The sequence below is a fragment of the Spea bombifrons genome, chromosome 4 (genome assembly GCF_027358695.1).
Source record: "Spea bombifrons isolate aSpeBom1 chromosome 4, aSpeBom1.2.pri, whole genome shotgun sequence".
NCBI classification, from domain to species: Eukaryota; Metazoa; Chordata; class Amphibia; order Anura; family Pelobatidae; genus Spea; species Spea bombifrons.
The window spans coordinates 85,745,766-85,761,397 of record NC_071090.1 but is presented as its reverse complement, the minus strand read 5'-3'; the positions used below and the strand labels follow the sequence as shown (position 1 = coordinate 85,761,397).

The following is a 15,632-nucleotide window of genomic DNA, read 5'->3' as shown; positions in this document are numbered from 1 at the left end:
AGTTGACCTATCCTTTGCTGAAGGGGACATTCCAACTTTGCATGACTGTGTCCCTGTGCAGAAAATGAGGTTCAAAAAGACATGGTTAGATGAGTTTGGTGTGGAAGAACTTAACTGGCCGCACACAGCCCAGACCTCAACACTATTGAAGACTTTTGGTATGAAATGGAACAGAGATTGCAAACCAAGCCTTCTCGTCCAACATCAGTGCCTGACCTAACAAATGCTCCACTGGATGAATGGGCTAAAATCTTGTGGAAAGCCTTTCCAGAAGAGTGGAAGTTATAGCTGCAAAGATGGGACCAACTACATATTAATGTCTTTATTTAGAATGCAATATCATAAAAGTCTCTGTTAGTGTAATGGTCAGGCGTCCCAAAACTTCAATGTTTGTCGCTTTGCCTACATGAAACCCTAGAGTGAACTATTGGACTGAACGTTTATGTTCCCAAGCCAGAGTTTGCAAACTTAAAAAAGAGCATCTAGAGCTATGGGGTTTTTAATTTTTATTTGCAAGGCATACACCAATTCTCTAATCGTAAAATAATAAACTTGGGTTGCAATACCAAAAATAATTAGCTAAGTCTTTCTGGATAGTTATAGAATGCCCAAAACTGAAAATTCACCTGCAACGCTTCCAGTTTCTATTTCATTTTAATACTTTGGAACTATGTAACATTTGTTTCTGGTGGTAATTAAGACAGACGTTGATGGAGGTATTTAGAACGTTATGTCACGCAGGGCTTCACAGGAACGTTAGGACAGAATGCTTCTACATGGAACAAAAGCTGGGGGGTTTTAGAAGGCAAGTTGATGCGGTTATATTTTGTCCATTCACCATCCATTCCTGGAGGTATGAAACCCACACGTCCCCTGTAGTTCTGACCCATAATTTATTTGACATTGCTATGGATACTAATTATACCACTTAGGTTTTATTTATGATAACCACACCTTCTAACATTTAAAGAGCAGAGTAGGGGCTGCTGAGAAGAAGTCCATTTTAAAGTTTTAATTGTCAGATTTTATGCTCTCTGTATGAAAATACAGAATGAAGAATGGAGTGTATTCTGTAGCGTTATTTGCCTTGCTTATCTTTCTGTTTACTAGCTCAAAGTACTCATTTGTTTTTTCCACTACTAAGCTCCACTTACTTTTTACATAAAAACGGGAAGTGTTTCAGTACTATGATGAAACATCAGCAATCATTTAAATAGAATCAGCTTAAAGTAGCACTATGGTAAATTTCCCTAAAGACCCTTTTACTGGGTAAAAAATGCTGGAGCATGATTAAATTTAAATTATTCACCCCCCATGAAAACATTTTTGCGGATGACCACGATGACTGGATTATTTTACCAAGAAAAGCTGCAACTTTGTAGCAAATTAGCTCATATTGGCTGCTCTGAGCCAGTCATATTTTGGTATATATATGATTGGTTTGCTTTTTTTTTTTACTGATTGATGTGGCAGTTTTATCTTTAGTTATCTTTGTGCTTTTCTTTCCAAAAATGTATATTTCTAAGTGACCCCAAACTTTTTAAAAGTAGTGTGTGTGTGTGTATATTCACAGTATATATCGTTGTGAAGCATGGTGGTGGCTCACTCATGTTTGGGGGGCTGAGCTCTAAAGGCACCGGGAAACTTGTGAAAATTGATGGCAAGATGCAGCATGTTATCAGAAAATACTGTCAGACAATTTGCATTCTTCTGCACGAAAGCTGCGCATGGGACACTCTTGGACTTTCCAGCACGACAATGACCCGAAGCACAAGGCCAAGTTGACACTCCAGTGGTTACAGCAGAAACAGGTGAAGTCTGGAGTGGCCATCACAGTCTGTTAATATAATCGAGCCACTCTGGGGAGATCTCAAAACGTGCAGTTCATGCAAGACGACCAAAGATTTTGCATGACCTGGAGGTATTTTGCCATGACAAATGGGCAGCTATACCACTTGCAAGAATTTGGGGACTCTATTACAAAAGGGTCATTTTTTTTCTTTGTTGCCATGTTTTGTTTAATGATTGTGCGATTCTGTTATAACATATAGTTAAATACCAAGATTATATTTGACGTCTTCTCCTCCGTTTTGGCTTTCACTTTTTGGCAATTCTGGTAATTGGAATTTCCCCATAGACAGAAAATGTCTATCAAAATGATAACGTTCCTCTCTGTGTGCTTGGTACAATGCTGTTATATATCGTCACTTGTGCACAAGTTAATTTCATCATCTTTTTCATTAACTGATCTTAAATGCTTCAGCCCGGATTATCTCTCATCTCAAAAGTTTTAAAACTTTTGAAATAACCTTTTGGGTGAATCAAATAACCACTCATTCTATGCTAAAAGCTGTGACAGCAACAGTTATCTTTAAAGGGGAAGACTTGACAGTTGCTGCTTTCCGTATCTTGATTTTTCTGCATTGCTCCATCTTACTCTTTATTTATAACATCACAAGCATGCAAGACTGAATTTTATAGGAAAAATCCAAAAATGTACCCGTCCAAGTCAAATGTACCAGTCAAATAAAGATGGTGAACTCTAAGATGCGGGTAGGCGTTATTATTATTTAATAATAATCAGATTCCGCAGCGCTGTACAATGGGTAAACGGGACATAACAAGTAGTAAAGTAGAGCCCTGCTCCAACGAGCTTAGAATCTAGAGTTCTGAGTTGGTGGGGCAGTAAAAGGAAACACACACATTGGTGTATTTTATTGAATTGCATGCAACCTGCCATATTTAAAACATGGATAGTACTGCTTTACACGTTATGATTTAATATACATCAGTAAAATCCGTGATGCAAGCTTTCCATATTTATAGGAGAAATCAGGGCCGCCTCACCTTACCCATCATCTCAAGAAGGCTGGCGTTGCAGTGACACCTGGGGAAAGATCTACCGGTAGGATACGTATCTGTAGGTGTATCCTTGAAGAATGCCCATATATTTGGTTCTTTATTTGGAGACCACATTCAGTTTTTCAGCCAGATGTGTATTAAGCCTCTTGCCTATTATGGCACCAATGAATTATATTAGACTGTTCCTCATTAGTAAACAAGCTTTATTAAATATTAACCGTTTATGACCAGTACAACATCTCTCCAGCTCATCCCTTTTTTTGTTGTTGCAGTGTTATATTATTTCTGTAGCAATATGATAACCGTAACCAGGCTTTAAAATAATATATTTTTATCGCTTTTTCTTTGAGTCCTTTGTTCATCACAACCCCTGAATGGATGTACTTTGTACGAGGGTATATCCACTTGATTTCTTACAATGTGGGGCATTGAATATAGTCTGCATGGACGTCCTTTCAAAACGTTGATATGCAAAGCAAACACTCAGATAAGCTCTCACAACAAACAAAGCTTTTATAAGAAACTGGAACTGCGCAGCCATTTAGGATTGTAACTGGCATAGGAAACAGGTGCATGTTTTTTCCTTTCTGTCCCTGTCTGCTTGATATATGTGTAACGTGATTAAGACCGGAGACAGAAGAAGAAGAAACACACCTGCATGAAGAGACATTCTATTCAAAGACTCATAGTATGACTTCAACGTTCAAATGCATTATATACATTAAACGCTCAAATGTACAGTACACTACTGTGAATACGTTTTAGGCAGTTGTGAATGCTATAAAAATTAGACATGTTAATAATCCGTTTTCATTTAACAAAATGCCGTTTTTTGGTGACCACCCTTTTCCTTTAAAACGTCATCTTCTAGGTACACTTACACAATGTCAAGAATTATGGAGGTATACAGTTGGGGTATCATTAAATTATTATATCAAAAAGGTGCTAATGATCATCAACTGAATATGTAGGTTGAAACACAATCATTACCTGTTTCACAGTTGGACATATCCATTTGGCCCTTTCCCTACCCTCCAGCTAAATGTCATACTGGAGACGTGTTTGGCTGAACTCATCTCCCAGAAGGTGATGTAGTCACCTCCAGCGTGGGCTCTGCAGTGGGTTGGAGCCTGTTTGGACCCCTCTGTGCATGTGTGAAAAAATTCTCCCATTGAAATCAAGGCAGGAATAGGCTGAACGTATCATGATGTCCAAAAGGTCATCTTGACACCATTTTTGTGAATGTAATAGTATACCCGCAGGCAGGGCCGGCCGCACAGGGCGCCATGGCAACAGGGGCGCCTGCCCGAGACTTAAATTAAAACCATTTTTAACATGCAGGATGTTACATAAAGTTAAAACAAAACAAGTCCCGATCGGCGCCCCTCACTCCCCTAGACTCTGTCGCGGCGTTTCATGCTGAGCGCCGGAATTATTCCAGCGCTCGGCTGCGAAGCGCGCACCACGGCAGAGCGGGAAGACGGGCGCCTCCCGGTCCCACCGCAGGACTCTGGCAACAAGGTAAGCAAGCATAGGGAGAGGGGGTAGATAGTGAGAAGGGGCGGGGGGCGGCAGTGAGAAGGGGCTGGGGCGGAGGCAGTGAGAAGGGGCTGGGGGGGGCGCCAGTTAAGGCCAGCTCTGCCCGCAGGGATGTTAAGGGGTTAAAATATCCCCTATTTCTTTATATATTAGATTCTAGCAGATACTGTTCTTTGCACTATAGCTCCACTAAGAATGTGTGACATGCTTCCAAGACAGAAAGTGCATTCTTACAGTATAACCACATCGTGGGCTGCTCTCTTAGGCCTCTTCTTGGGAAATACTCTTTCGCAATACATCAGCAACCACATACCTGCAACACAGCAAGAACGCTGCATGCTAAACTGCTTTACTTTGTGACTTCCTTATATGAGATATTTAAACCTGCCATACAAATAACATCACAACAGCGGAAAAGTTCTCAAAGGGTTGTAAACATGCAACGATGCCCCATGGTACCTACTTTCATTAGTAGTAATTATTAATTAGAATTATTTTATTAGTCAGGTTGCAATTATATATACCGTAAAATCTTGGGTATTACCCCTTTTTAAGAGTCCTGAGAAGGGGCGGTGTACAAATCGTGCTGCATTAAACCCAAAGCAAACTGTATGTTCTTTCAGGGTTAGATTTGTGGAGAAAGAAGAGTTTCTGCTCAGCTTTTTTAATGCAAATTTTTCTGGCTTAATCCAGTGGCTATAGAGGGTGTGGCTTGAAGAGCTTCCATGTGTCAGGCCCAGAACAGGGCCTAACATAGGTACGTCACTGCTGGTATCACCTGCCAGGCAGTGCTGTAAAATAGGGTGCTGCCGAGGCCTTACCCAGGGACAGGTCCGGACTAGCCATCTGACAAACCGGGCAAATATCAAGTGTACCAGGGCCTCATTGGGCTTGTGTGGCAGATCTGGTCCTTTAATATGAGACCACTTGCTGGAAACACACAACTGTGAGCTTCAAGAGTGTCACTATTATTATTATTTGTTTGATATAGCAACATCAAATTCCGTAGCGCCGTACAATGGGTAGACAGGACATAACAAGTAGTATATAACATAACAATTTGACTTACAGAAACAGGTGAGGAGGGTCCTGCTCAAACAATCCTGACTTACCTCTGCGACGAATGTTCCGGAACCCACTGCATGCCGGAGCTCCCTCCCACGCTGAGCTAGTCTGCTGCATAGACGGACGCCTCGTATCCTCCAATCTACCAAGGTCACCATATGTTGACAGCTCAGTGGACCAATCAGAGGAGATGAGAGAATACCTTTACGCATATATTATTTTCATACCCCCATCCTCTCCCTCCAAAAAAAAAAAAAAAGGTACAAACATATTTGTTATAAGAAGTTGCTATGCAATGTATCAGAAAAAAATGTTGTTTTTTTTGGAATGGTATATTGCATTTGTTTTGTTTTTTTTAAAACTTTATTTCACTCTCTTGGCCACCCCTTGATTTCATATAAAAAATTAGTATTTGAGGTATTTCAAAATACAGATTCAAAATACAACACCAGAGGGCACTGCAGGTATACAATGGAAATTAGGAATATCATTTATTTAGCAACATTAAGGATCAAACGTAGTCTAACAGAATCAGGAACTTTGGCTTCTTTTATTGGAAAATCACAGAATCAAACGCAAGGTTAACAATACCTCTACTATATGTAGAGTATATATGTTCATACGTATAAGTAAAATATGGATTTGAGCAAATACAATTAAATTCTTAATGGGTGGGTGGATTTGTGGGGGGGTGTCCCTCCTGAGGATACGCCTTTAATTGGAGTCCATATAAGTCCCTTTCACCACGGGCGGTCCCTAAACCCATTGAAAACAATGCATTTTGAGTACGGGCTTTGTCATTAAGGGGTTAACCATTATAGTGGCACATAGATAGTTCACCATGGCACTATGCTCATGTTTCTGTAGCGTAGGCCACTGATTGGCTCCTGAGAAAATCGGCACATTAGCCCTAAAGACTAAGTAGTAACGTATATAACATCGCAAAGGTTAAATAGTTAGGGAAGGACACGCAGCACTACGTGTGGTGTAAAAAGGGCACTGCATACCCACATGAAACCAATATCCCAACGATGAAGTCTGATAGATGGAGCATCATCATTTGGGGCTGCTTTGCTGCCTTAGGGTCTGGACAGCTTGCCATCAGAGGAAACAATGACTTCCCAAGTTTATCAATGTATCATACAGGATAATGTATTATAAGGATGGCTGTTTGCCCTCTAAAACTCAGTAGAAGTTGTGTAATGCATCAGGACAATCACACTAAACATAAAAATAAATCTATTACAGAATTGAACAACAAAAAAAATTCCGTCTTTTTGGGGTGTCCCAGTCAGAGCCCAGACCTTAACCCATTACATTAGAGATGCTGTGTGACGACCTCAAGAGAGCTGTTAACGCCAGCCGCCCTAGTATTATGGCTGAGTTCTGTAAGGAAGAACGGTCTAAAATTACTCCTGAACCTTGTGCAGGTCTGATCTGCAGATACTAGAATTACTTGTTTGAGTTTATTGCTGCCAAAGGAGGTTCGACCAGTTTTTAAATCCAAGGGTTCACTTACTTTTTCCACCAGCGCTGTGAATGTTTAATGGGTGGGTTCTATAAAGACACGAAAGATTATCATTGTTTGTGTGTTATTACCTTCGGTACATTGTGTTTATCAATACTTGTGACTTGGACATAAATTAGATCACATTTTATGAACAATTAATGCAGAAAACCAGGTAACTCCAAAGGGTTCATTTTTCTTGCCACTGTATACATGTGTCTGTGAAATGTTGAGGCTCACTAGACCTAGCAAAAAAATAAATAAATAAAAATACAGAAAGTGGGCAACCTAAAAAAGTCTAAAAGGCATGCACATTCAGATTCCCACATTGCTGCTATTAGAATAATGACCAATAAGTAGACAAAAAAAACCCTATTACTAAATAGGTATACATTTTGGGGATTCCTTCACACTATACGGCCTTATATTGCTTAGCCTGCATATATTGCTTACCAACATAGCCATGAAAAATTGGATGACTCGCCAAACTTGTGTAGTAGCGGGCTAAGCAATCTAAGGTGATTTCTAAGTGTGATATTATTGCAAAAGGGTTTTCCAACGATCAATTAGCCATTTAAACTTAAACTTGGATTAGGGAACACAACGTTCCATTGGAACACGGGAGTGATGCGTGCTGATATGAAGATATTCCATTAAAAATCCAGTTTCCAGGTACAATAGGTTTTTTTTTTTTTTTTAATAACATTAACGTCTGCACTGTATTTTTGATCCATTTCATGTTATTTTAATGGAAAAAAAACACTTTTCTTTCCAAAGCAAGAACATTTCTAAATTACTTTTGAACAGTATTGCTGCGGAATCGGCCAGCGCTTTATAAATCAATGTAATGTAATAAATGTAATGTAATTGCGTATATGTCTAATGTCAGGCACACCAGATGAAACGTGTTCATTTTATCTTGCCCAGCTTTATTGGTAGCGATGCCTGCTAGCATCATTGGAGGGCTCGCACACTGGGCCGGTCCAAAATTCTTCAAACAGGGCCTGTCCGACATGGAGTGGACATATCCCAGAGACGAGATTGCCGTGGGGTCACACAACACGACGCTACGTGACCCCACAATAAATGAAACACAGACTCTGGTATTGAGTTGCATAGTTTTTGAATATTTAATAACTTTAATTTTTCTATTCAATATATCCACATCCATTAAATAAAAAGTCAGAAGCCATTGTTTCCTGTTTAATTTACAAGAGAATTAATGTGCACAAAAATGATAGAAAAATAGGTTTTTCATTGAATCTTTTCTTGCCATATACCATACATAGAAGAGGAAAAAAGAAGTGTCCCATACCTTTACAAACCATAAATTCTTCCATTCTGCTGGAAAAGTTTGTATAAATATAGTCTTATCTTACAGTATATTGCAACTCTTCAGCAAAGTCCATTTTAGAACACACCAAATGTCCCAAAAATTAATGGTATTAATGAATTGCTGTACAAAAATATTATATTTTGGATGATGCCTCCAGACCTTTATAAAATATGTTTCTGTGCAACAAAATGATCAATTTGCGTGATGTTTCCTGCCATACTCTTTCGGATGCGTTGGCCAGCGGCCGTATCAGAGAACGCGATTTTATTGCTTACATGGTTGAGCTCAGGTTGAGCTGAGATGAATTAACGTAGATCATAGTTGAAGAGGGATGCAGAAAGAAGGCACGCAAATTATGAATTTACATTTCCGTCCTGAAACGACTGTTTTTGCACAAAGGTCCACATTTCCCAAACGCAAGAAGGCTAAAGAGTTAACATTTTGGTTAAATTATGTATTATACCAAAACAGATGTTATGTTTTAAATGTAATCACTTTGCATGTGCAACAGGGCTAGTCCTATGGTTTCCAAGTCCCTAGGCAAACTAGGTTTTCTCCTATGGATAGATTTCATTAACATAGGGCAGGGGTGTCCAACCTGCGGCGCTCCAGCTGCTGCAGGACTACTTCTCCCATAATGCTAAGGGGCTGGCTGAGGAGGATGGGAGATGTAGTCCTGCAGCAGCTGGAGGGCCGCAGGTTGGACGCCCCTGACATAGGGAAACAAGGAGCACTGTGATCTATTTACAAAAAACAGGGTCTGCAAAAGAGTAACAACTCAGCTAACCGGTATCATTCACAAACCCCAGTGATGATCTTCTGCACGAAGGTCCGAGCTTGCCCTGCATAATGCATAAGTAATGTGGGAGATTTTCCGATTTACATATAAATTAGACTCAGCTCAGTCCTTAATGCAGGAGAAGCTCACAGGGGTTTGCCCCTTACAATGTTGGGTGATATTAGGGTTAACTCATTCTTTAGTGAATAGGCCCATTCTAATGTCACAGCGCCCAAGGCGGCGGCAGCATAACTCATCTACACGGCAGGATCCCGGTTTGTAAATCACAATCTAACTATGGGATTATGAAGAAATCCATTGGTTTGGGCAATGAGCAGCTAAACTCATCCTGCACAACGTGTGACATTATTAAAATATCAATATTTACAGCAGAATGCACAGTGAAGTTTAAAAGCAAGTTTTTACGCCACTATCAATCTGGGTTATTAAACCTGTATTAAAACAACGAGGAGAAAAAAAAATCAATTATATTACAACATATTTACGGTCTCCTGATTAACATTTCAGAACTGGATAGGTTTGCAAAGCGCTGCCGTTATTATCACAGTATATTAAACCTTTTTTCACATCAAGACTCGGATAAATACAGAATAGCTGAAGCGTTTTATATCCCATTTGTTTGAAATCCATCCAAATGTGTTTTTCAGAAAAGATCAAAAGAGCAGTTAATCTTCCTTTAAGTTGACAATGCCTTCTGACAGGGATTTAAAGCAGCGGCGTTACTATATCTCCAGGCTCACTCCACCGAGAGGTGGAAAGAGGTTGGCGCTTTCATCAAGTCTGCCAAAGCCACAAGCGATTCACGGTTGAAGCATGGCAGAGGCTAAGAAAGCAGAGATCCGGGATCCACGACAATTAATGTAGCATTCTTACAAGCGTATACCATCAAATTATTATTCATTAACCTAAATACATGTTTAGAACCACAATCAATGTTTATTACTGGAGTTCCCCTTGTGATAAATTAGTTATATACACACACACACACGTCACCAACATAGCAGCCGTTTCCCCTTTTCCACTAGGTGTGTGACAGATTCATAGATATAAAAAAACAAAACAAAAAACAACTTTGGTACGTGAAAACTATTTAAAATGTCTGGTTATAATATGGGAAAAAAAAACCCTGTCATATTCAATAACCTACTACTAAAACAGAAAAAAATTAAAGGGAAAAAAACGCACCATCTACATTTTGGTGCCAAGATATGCACAAAATACTACAAAATAAAGGTGCAATAAATACTTCAATATTAATTCTAAATCCAGTTTTCATCTCAGAACAAAATCAGCTTGACCATGTTTTAAATATACACGGTAAGCACCGATTATTCAAAGCTCTGGCTATATTCTCCTCCAGAAATAAGCATGGAATTACAATCAAAAAGATGCAACAATCTGGGAAGAATAAAGTGAAACTGAAGCTAGATATTGTGTCCATAACCTCTCACCAACCCCCTTGATGAAGGGAACCCATCAGCTACATCAACCGCATTGGGGTTTATTCACTAAAGGGTGAGTTGGCATTTCAGCTCCTTCACTTCACTGGCACGTTTCTCCAGGGTGAAGGGCTTGGCTGGTCCCACAATGTATAATTCAATAGGTGAGACCTGACTGCTTTAACTATACATTACACAGGGCCAGCCAAACACTACCTGCAACAGAAGCTCACTGGGGTTGTCTGTTCATAATGTGTAGTAAAGTGAGGATGTTGAAACCACCACTCCGCTGTCACTTCTCCTTTAAGTGAGTAAATCCCAGTATCTATCCCAAAAGAACAAGAGACAGAATGCAGGTAAACATTTCTAACTAGGTAATAAATATGATGTGTGCACATTGCCCATGAAGACCGACAACCCATGGATGAGAAATACGGCTTTTTCAATTAGTTCTTCCTGCACGATCACTTAGTACTGTATGAGCTCCCATGCACACCATAGAAGGCTCACGTTCTCACATGTTTAAGTCACAAACATAAAATGCAATGAAACAAATGTACTTTTTAGCTAAAAAGGTATAATATGTCTACGCTATTTTGGGTCCTAAAAAGTACGTTTTTAATATCTTTATAGGGTGTACTTGTACATGTAAAGGAGGAATTTAGAAAGTAAATAAAAACAGATGTTTTCAGACTTAAGCTAAAACTAATAAAGTGAACAATACAGAGGATCTTTATCATAAATGTGTAATATTTATAAGGAAGATGTGAATAAAATAAACGCTGCTGTAGGAGATTGTAGTTAAATGGCATTTTAAGACAAGGCCCATTTAGCCTTTGCTGTAATTTTGTTGTACTTCCCAGTATTATCAGCAGAGGGAGCTACATGAATTAAGTTTCCTTAAAATGCGTTTTAAGCATTTCTAAACTCAAGACTTGGAAATCTTAGCATTTTCACAGGACATAACTTCTTCAGAAGCCTGCACTACTGGATATGACATCCCTTCCCTGTTTAGATCAGGGTATTGAAGTATGCCGATAAGGGTTAATAGACTATTCATGTAGTTCTCATACACAATTATTGAAAATAGACAAGATGGACGGTGTCACTCATTCTTTCTTGTAACAGTAATATTACCAGTTGCCTAAACTGTGACAATACAATAGATTTTTTTTAATCAATTATAGAAATCATTAGACCTTGTCATAGTTTTGGCATAAGGGGGCAGAGTTTGACACTTGATTGTCCTAACATAATCCACACCATTAATAACATCACAATCTAAGAGCTGGAATTACAGAGCAGCCATCACCATAAATCATAGTAGGAATCTAAGATTCATATATAAACTACCTAAATGATCCTGCCTTGTTCAGATGTGTGGATGGAGGGAAGCCTGAATCATATTGGGAACCCTGTGTTGACGGTGACACCTTGAATTTGCTAGGCTTGCGTGCCTTAGACAATAGTAAAATTCAACCCGGACACTTCCTGAAGCTTTGGCAGCATTGCACATCCCTGCATCTGTTACTAATGTGTGCACTAAATTAGGTGTGGCAGCTATAGCCAAAGAAGTTACGAGGTGCAACCTACAGAAGAACCAGACACCTAATGGGTTCTCATTCCTCAGTAATAGCCTTCTAGCAATGTAAGCAATGAGCCAAATTCCCCACATTCTGATTATCATCATCACATGGACACCATGTAAGGTCCATCTTCTCATTAAATAAAAAGCAACATCACTTAAGTATTAGTGATAAAATGGAATGGAGGGGTCACTAAATACTTGAAAGCGAGTACATTCATTTTTAATTATGGACGGTTCTCTGACTGCAGTAAATTGCACTGTAAGTTTAAATATACATACACTACTGGAAGAGCGGACATGGTAATGATCATAAATATGGAGGCTGCATGGTATCCATGGTTCACTCAGCCCAGCAATACTAGCTGAGCACCAATCCAAGTTGTGCAGTTGCCAGGAATACTGCTGTCTGTTTTGGCGACTACAGCATTTTTTTTTTATACTTTGCACCAGAATTGACATGGAAGAAGTGAAGAAAGGTGCACCCCGAGGAACTATAATAATTCTTTCACGTTCTCCCTTTTTATGGGAGCTCATTTTCATTTATCCATGGAAAATGGAACCAATAAACAATCACAGAACCATATGATGCAGCAACAGTGTGTGATATGCACAAAAGCTCATCATTGAATTGCAGGCTCATACAACTGATTTGTGCATTTACACAATAGAAACATACTTTAAGATGAGTCTTTTACCATTTTTATGTAAATTTTTTGTAAATTAAAAAGGAGCTTTTCCTACACATGTAGGCTCTCCTGCGGTTCATACAGCAGCTGTGTCAGGAAAACCTTCTTTATAGCACAGACACATTAACATTGCCGATACCGTAAAAGATATGGCCTTGGTATTCTACTTCAATTACAATCTAGTGCCTATACTTTGATGTACTGTATAGTGCCAAATTCTTATAAAAAGGTTTACAAGCTGCACAGAGTTACCAGTTAAGAGAAGCAATTTATTTCGCAAACCGAGGCTTCCGCTGCAGCTCGGCAGCCTGGTTAATTCACAGATACCACTCTCTGTCAACAGCACTCTTGGACTATTCTGTAGCATGACAGGAGACATCTACAGCAATATTGTGCCACCGGAAGGGTCAAGTGGCAGAGATTTTGCTCAATAGAAAGGCAAATGAAAAAAATAAAACAAAAAAGCAAAATGGAGAATTGATAGGCACTATAAATTTAAAAAATAAGAAGATCTGGGCAAGAATACCATGATTGAATCTTTTGTGTACATTAACACAATGATGCAACCTCTGGCAGCAATTGTTTATTTGCAAAAAAGGTGCCAGGGGTTTCATAAGTGTTACCCAAGTTAGTGAGCCAAAAGTTCAAAGTTTAACTCAAGACAGTTACGGACTGGCTTGGGGTGGTTGGTGAACAGAGGGTCTGTGGCAGACGTTTTGTGGTATGAGGCTTTGAGGATGAAGTCATAATTGTCATCAAAGGGCACTCTGCTGTTTAATGAAAGCAGTTCTCTCATTGTGAGCATCAAACTCCTCTACTTCAGACTCTGAGAAGCCTTCTTCCTGCCACATTTCGGAGGGGATCCCCTTGTAGGAGATAATTCCGCTGTCCAATGTGTACAGCTTCTTCCTGCCCAGGATGACCCCAGATCGCACTTGGAGGAAGAGGAAGACACTGATGAAAACCACGACGATGATGAAACAACTCAGGCTGGCCACAATCAGTGGCAATTTGGATGGTGCTGCAGCAGCATCCTGAGGCCATTCCTTTAGAGGTGGCGATTCCCTGCTCATCTGTGACTGATGTGAGCAGGAGAAATCCAGGGAGTTGTAGTGTGAGTGTGCAGGGCATGTAATGCAGTCGTTGGGTGTGATGCCCTTGCAGGTAGAGCAGGAAGGATGGCACGCCACGCAGACATTGGCCAGGAGAGGTTCTATACTGTTGTCAAGCTTGTAGTGGATATTCTGAACGCTGGCTGTGAAGCCAGGGGGGCAGGATTTCACACAGCTCTTCTGATGAAGGAGAAAACCTTCCTCGCAAACTGTGGAAGAAAAACAACAGGTTATCACCAACTAGAAACTGCTTGTTTTGATGTCTAATCTAAAACCTTTGCACACATGTGAATTGACTTGATATACGGTCTGAAGGTCTTCCTGTGGATAGACAGTAATATACAGTACAAGACAAAAACATACAGGTGTGCTGGAACATACCTGAGCATATCCGTCTCCACAAGGGGTAAATAATCACAGATATCCAATGACCATTACAGATTACCGGTAACATATACCAGCTTTCACACAGCAACTTTCAACATCATGAAAATACCAATAAAACCACTGGGCCATCAGTTCCAAAACCTGGGTACAGTTTAGATAAAAGTCTGTCTTGAGAACAAAAAGGTATAACTACAGATCAGCAACGAACAGTTAAAACTAAATACGAGCAAACGGCCCATAAGGGAACAACAATTATACCTGTGGCACGGAAATACTGCAAGTCTGAGGGTTCCTCTATATTAGCAGGCTGGACATAGCATCCATCACTGGCCAAAATACCAACACTCATTAAATGTGGTGTAGCCAGCCAATGTTCAGTCAGACATCAGGTTTGCCTTGTATCTTAAGTGTGCTAACGGGAGAATATGCACAAGCATGAACACAATTCAATCTGAAGAATAGACCTCTGAGGTCCCAAAAGCTTAACTCTACACCGTTTCACTACCTTGGCCAAATAAAAATGTGCCAAGTACGATTACAGACATCTCTTGGACCAATACAGCCTTATGCATTTTCCCTTAAACAAGTATGTGACAAAGCTTTGACTAACACACTAACAAAAGGCGAGTAAACCATTATGAATACTGTAGGCAGAGGAGAGAGAACCGATTTGGTAATTCAATGGGAAAAAAGGCTATAAAACAATAATGTATGCAGGCCATCTGTTATTAATGTTTAAAGGGTTCTGCATATTTCCACAGCTGCAGTTAGTGAAGGATTTAATGCATTCCACTAAAGAGTGAGAGATTCTCTCCAGCAGGCTTCACATGGATTACAGAGAGTGAGGTGAAAATGGCTTCCTCAGAACACCGTAGTAAGTGGAGTGAGGGCTCCCCGATGCTTTTCTATGGACACAAACAAGAAAACACCTGCCAAACCAGGACATTAAACTGCACGTTGACATGTGGAGCACAGTCACTTTACCTGACCCACTGCAGCAAACCGTTTAATTAGTGGAAATAGAGCCCTCATTTACTTCTTAATTAGATTTGAGCATCTCATTAGCATGAGGCGGATGAGGCCTCGCCAGTGATATGAAAGCTCTTCACTTGGAAGTAATCTATTATGGATATTATCTGGAGAAGCAGCTGCAATCTTCCACCATGCTGATGGAATACAGGGTAATTTTTTAACCGATTCTCTTATAGACTAATCAGCTGCTCTAGAGCCATTGTAAGTGTGTTGGCGTGTCTATAAGGGTACCATTTATGAGGCGATTGGTGTTTAGGACTCTTAACTAAACTGGCTAAAA

General features: G+C 39.9%; 1 protein-coding gene across 1 annotated transcript in view; it reads right to left on the bottom strand.

Moving 5' to 3' along the window:
* Window positions 1-13,069: 13,069 nt before the first annotated feature.
* The window catches only part of FURIN (furin, paired basic amino acid cleaving enzyme), a 79,327-nt gene continuing 76,764 nt past the window's right edge, over window positions 13,070-15,632 (bottom strand). Inside the window, exon 15 of the mRNA XM_053464385.1 lies at window positions 13,070-14,142. Coding sequence (XP_053320360.1) covers window positions 13,577-14,142 — 566 coding nt within the window. The 3' untranslated portion in view covers window positions 13,070-13,576. The remainder of the gene's footprint in view (window positions 14,143-15,632) is intronic.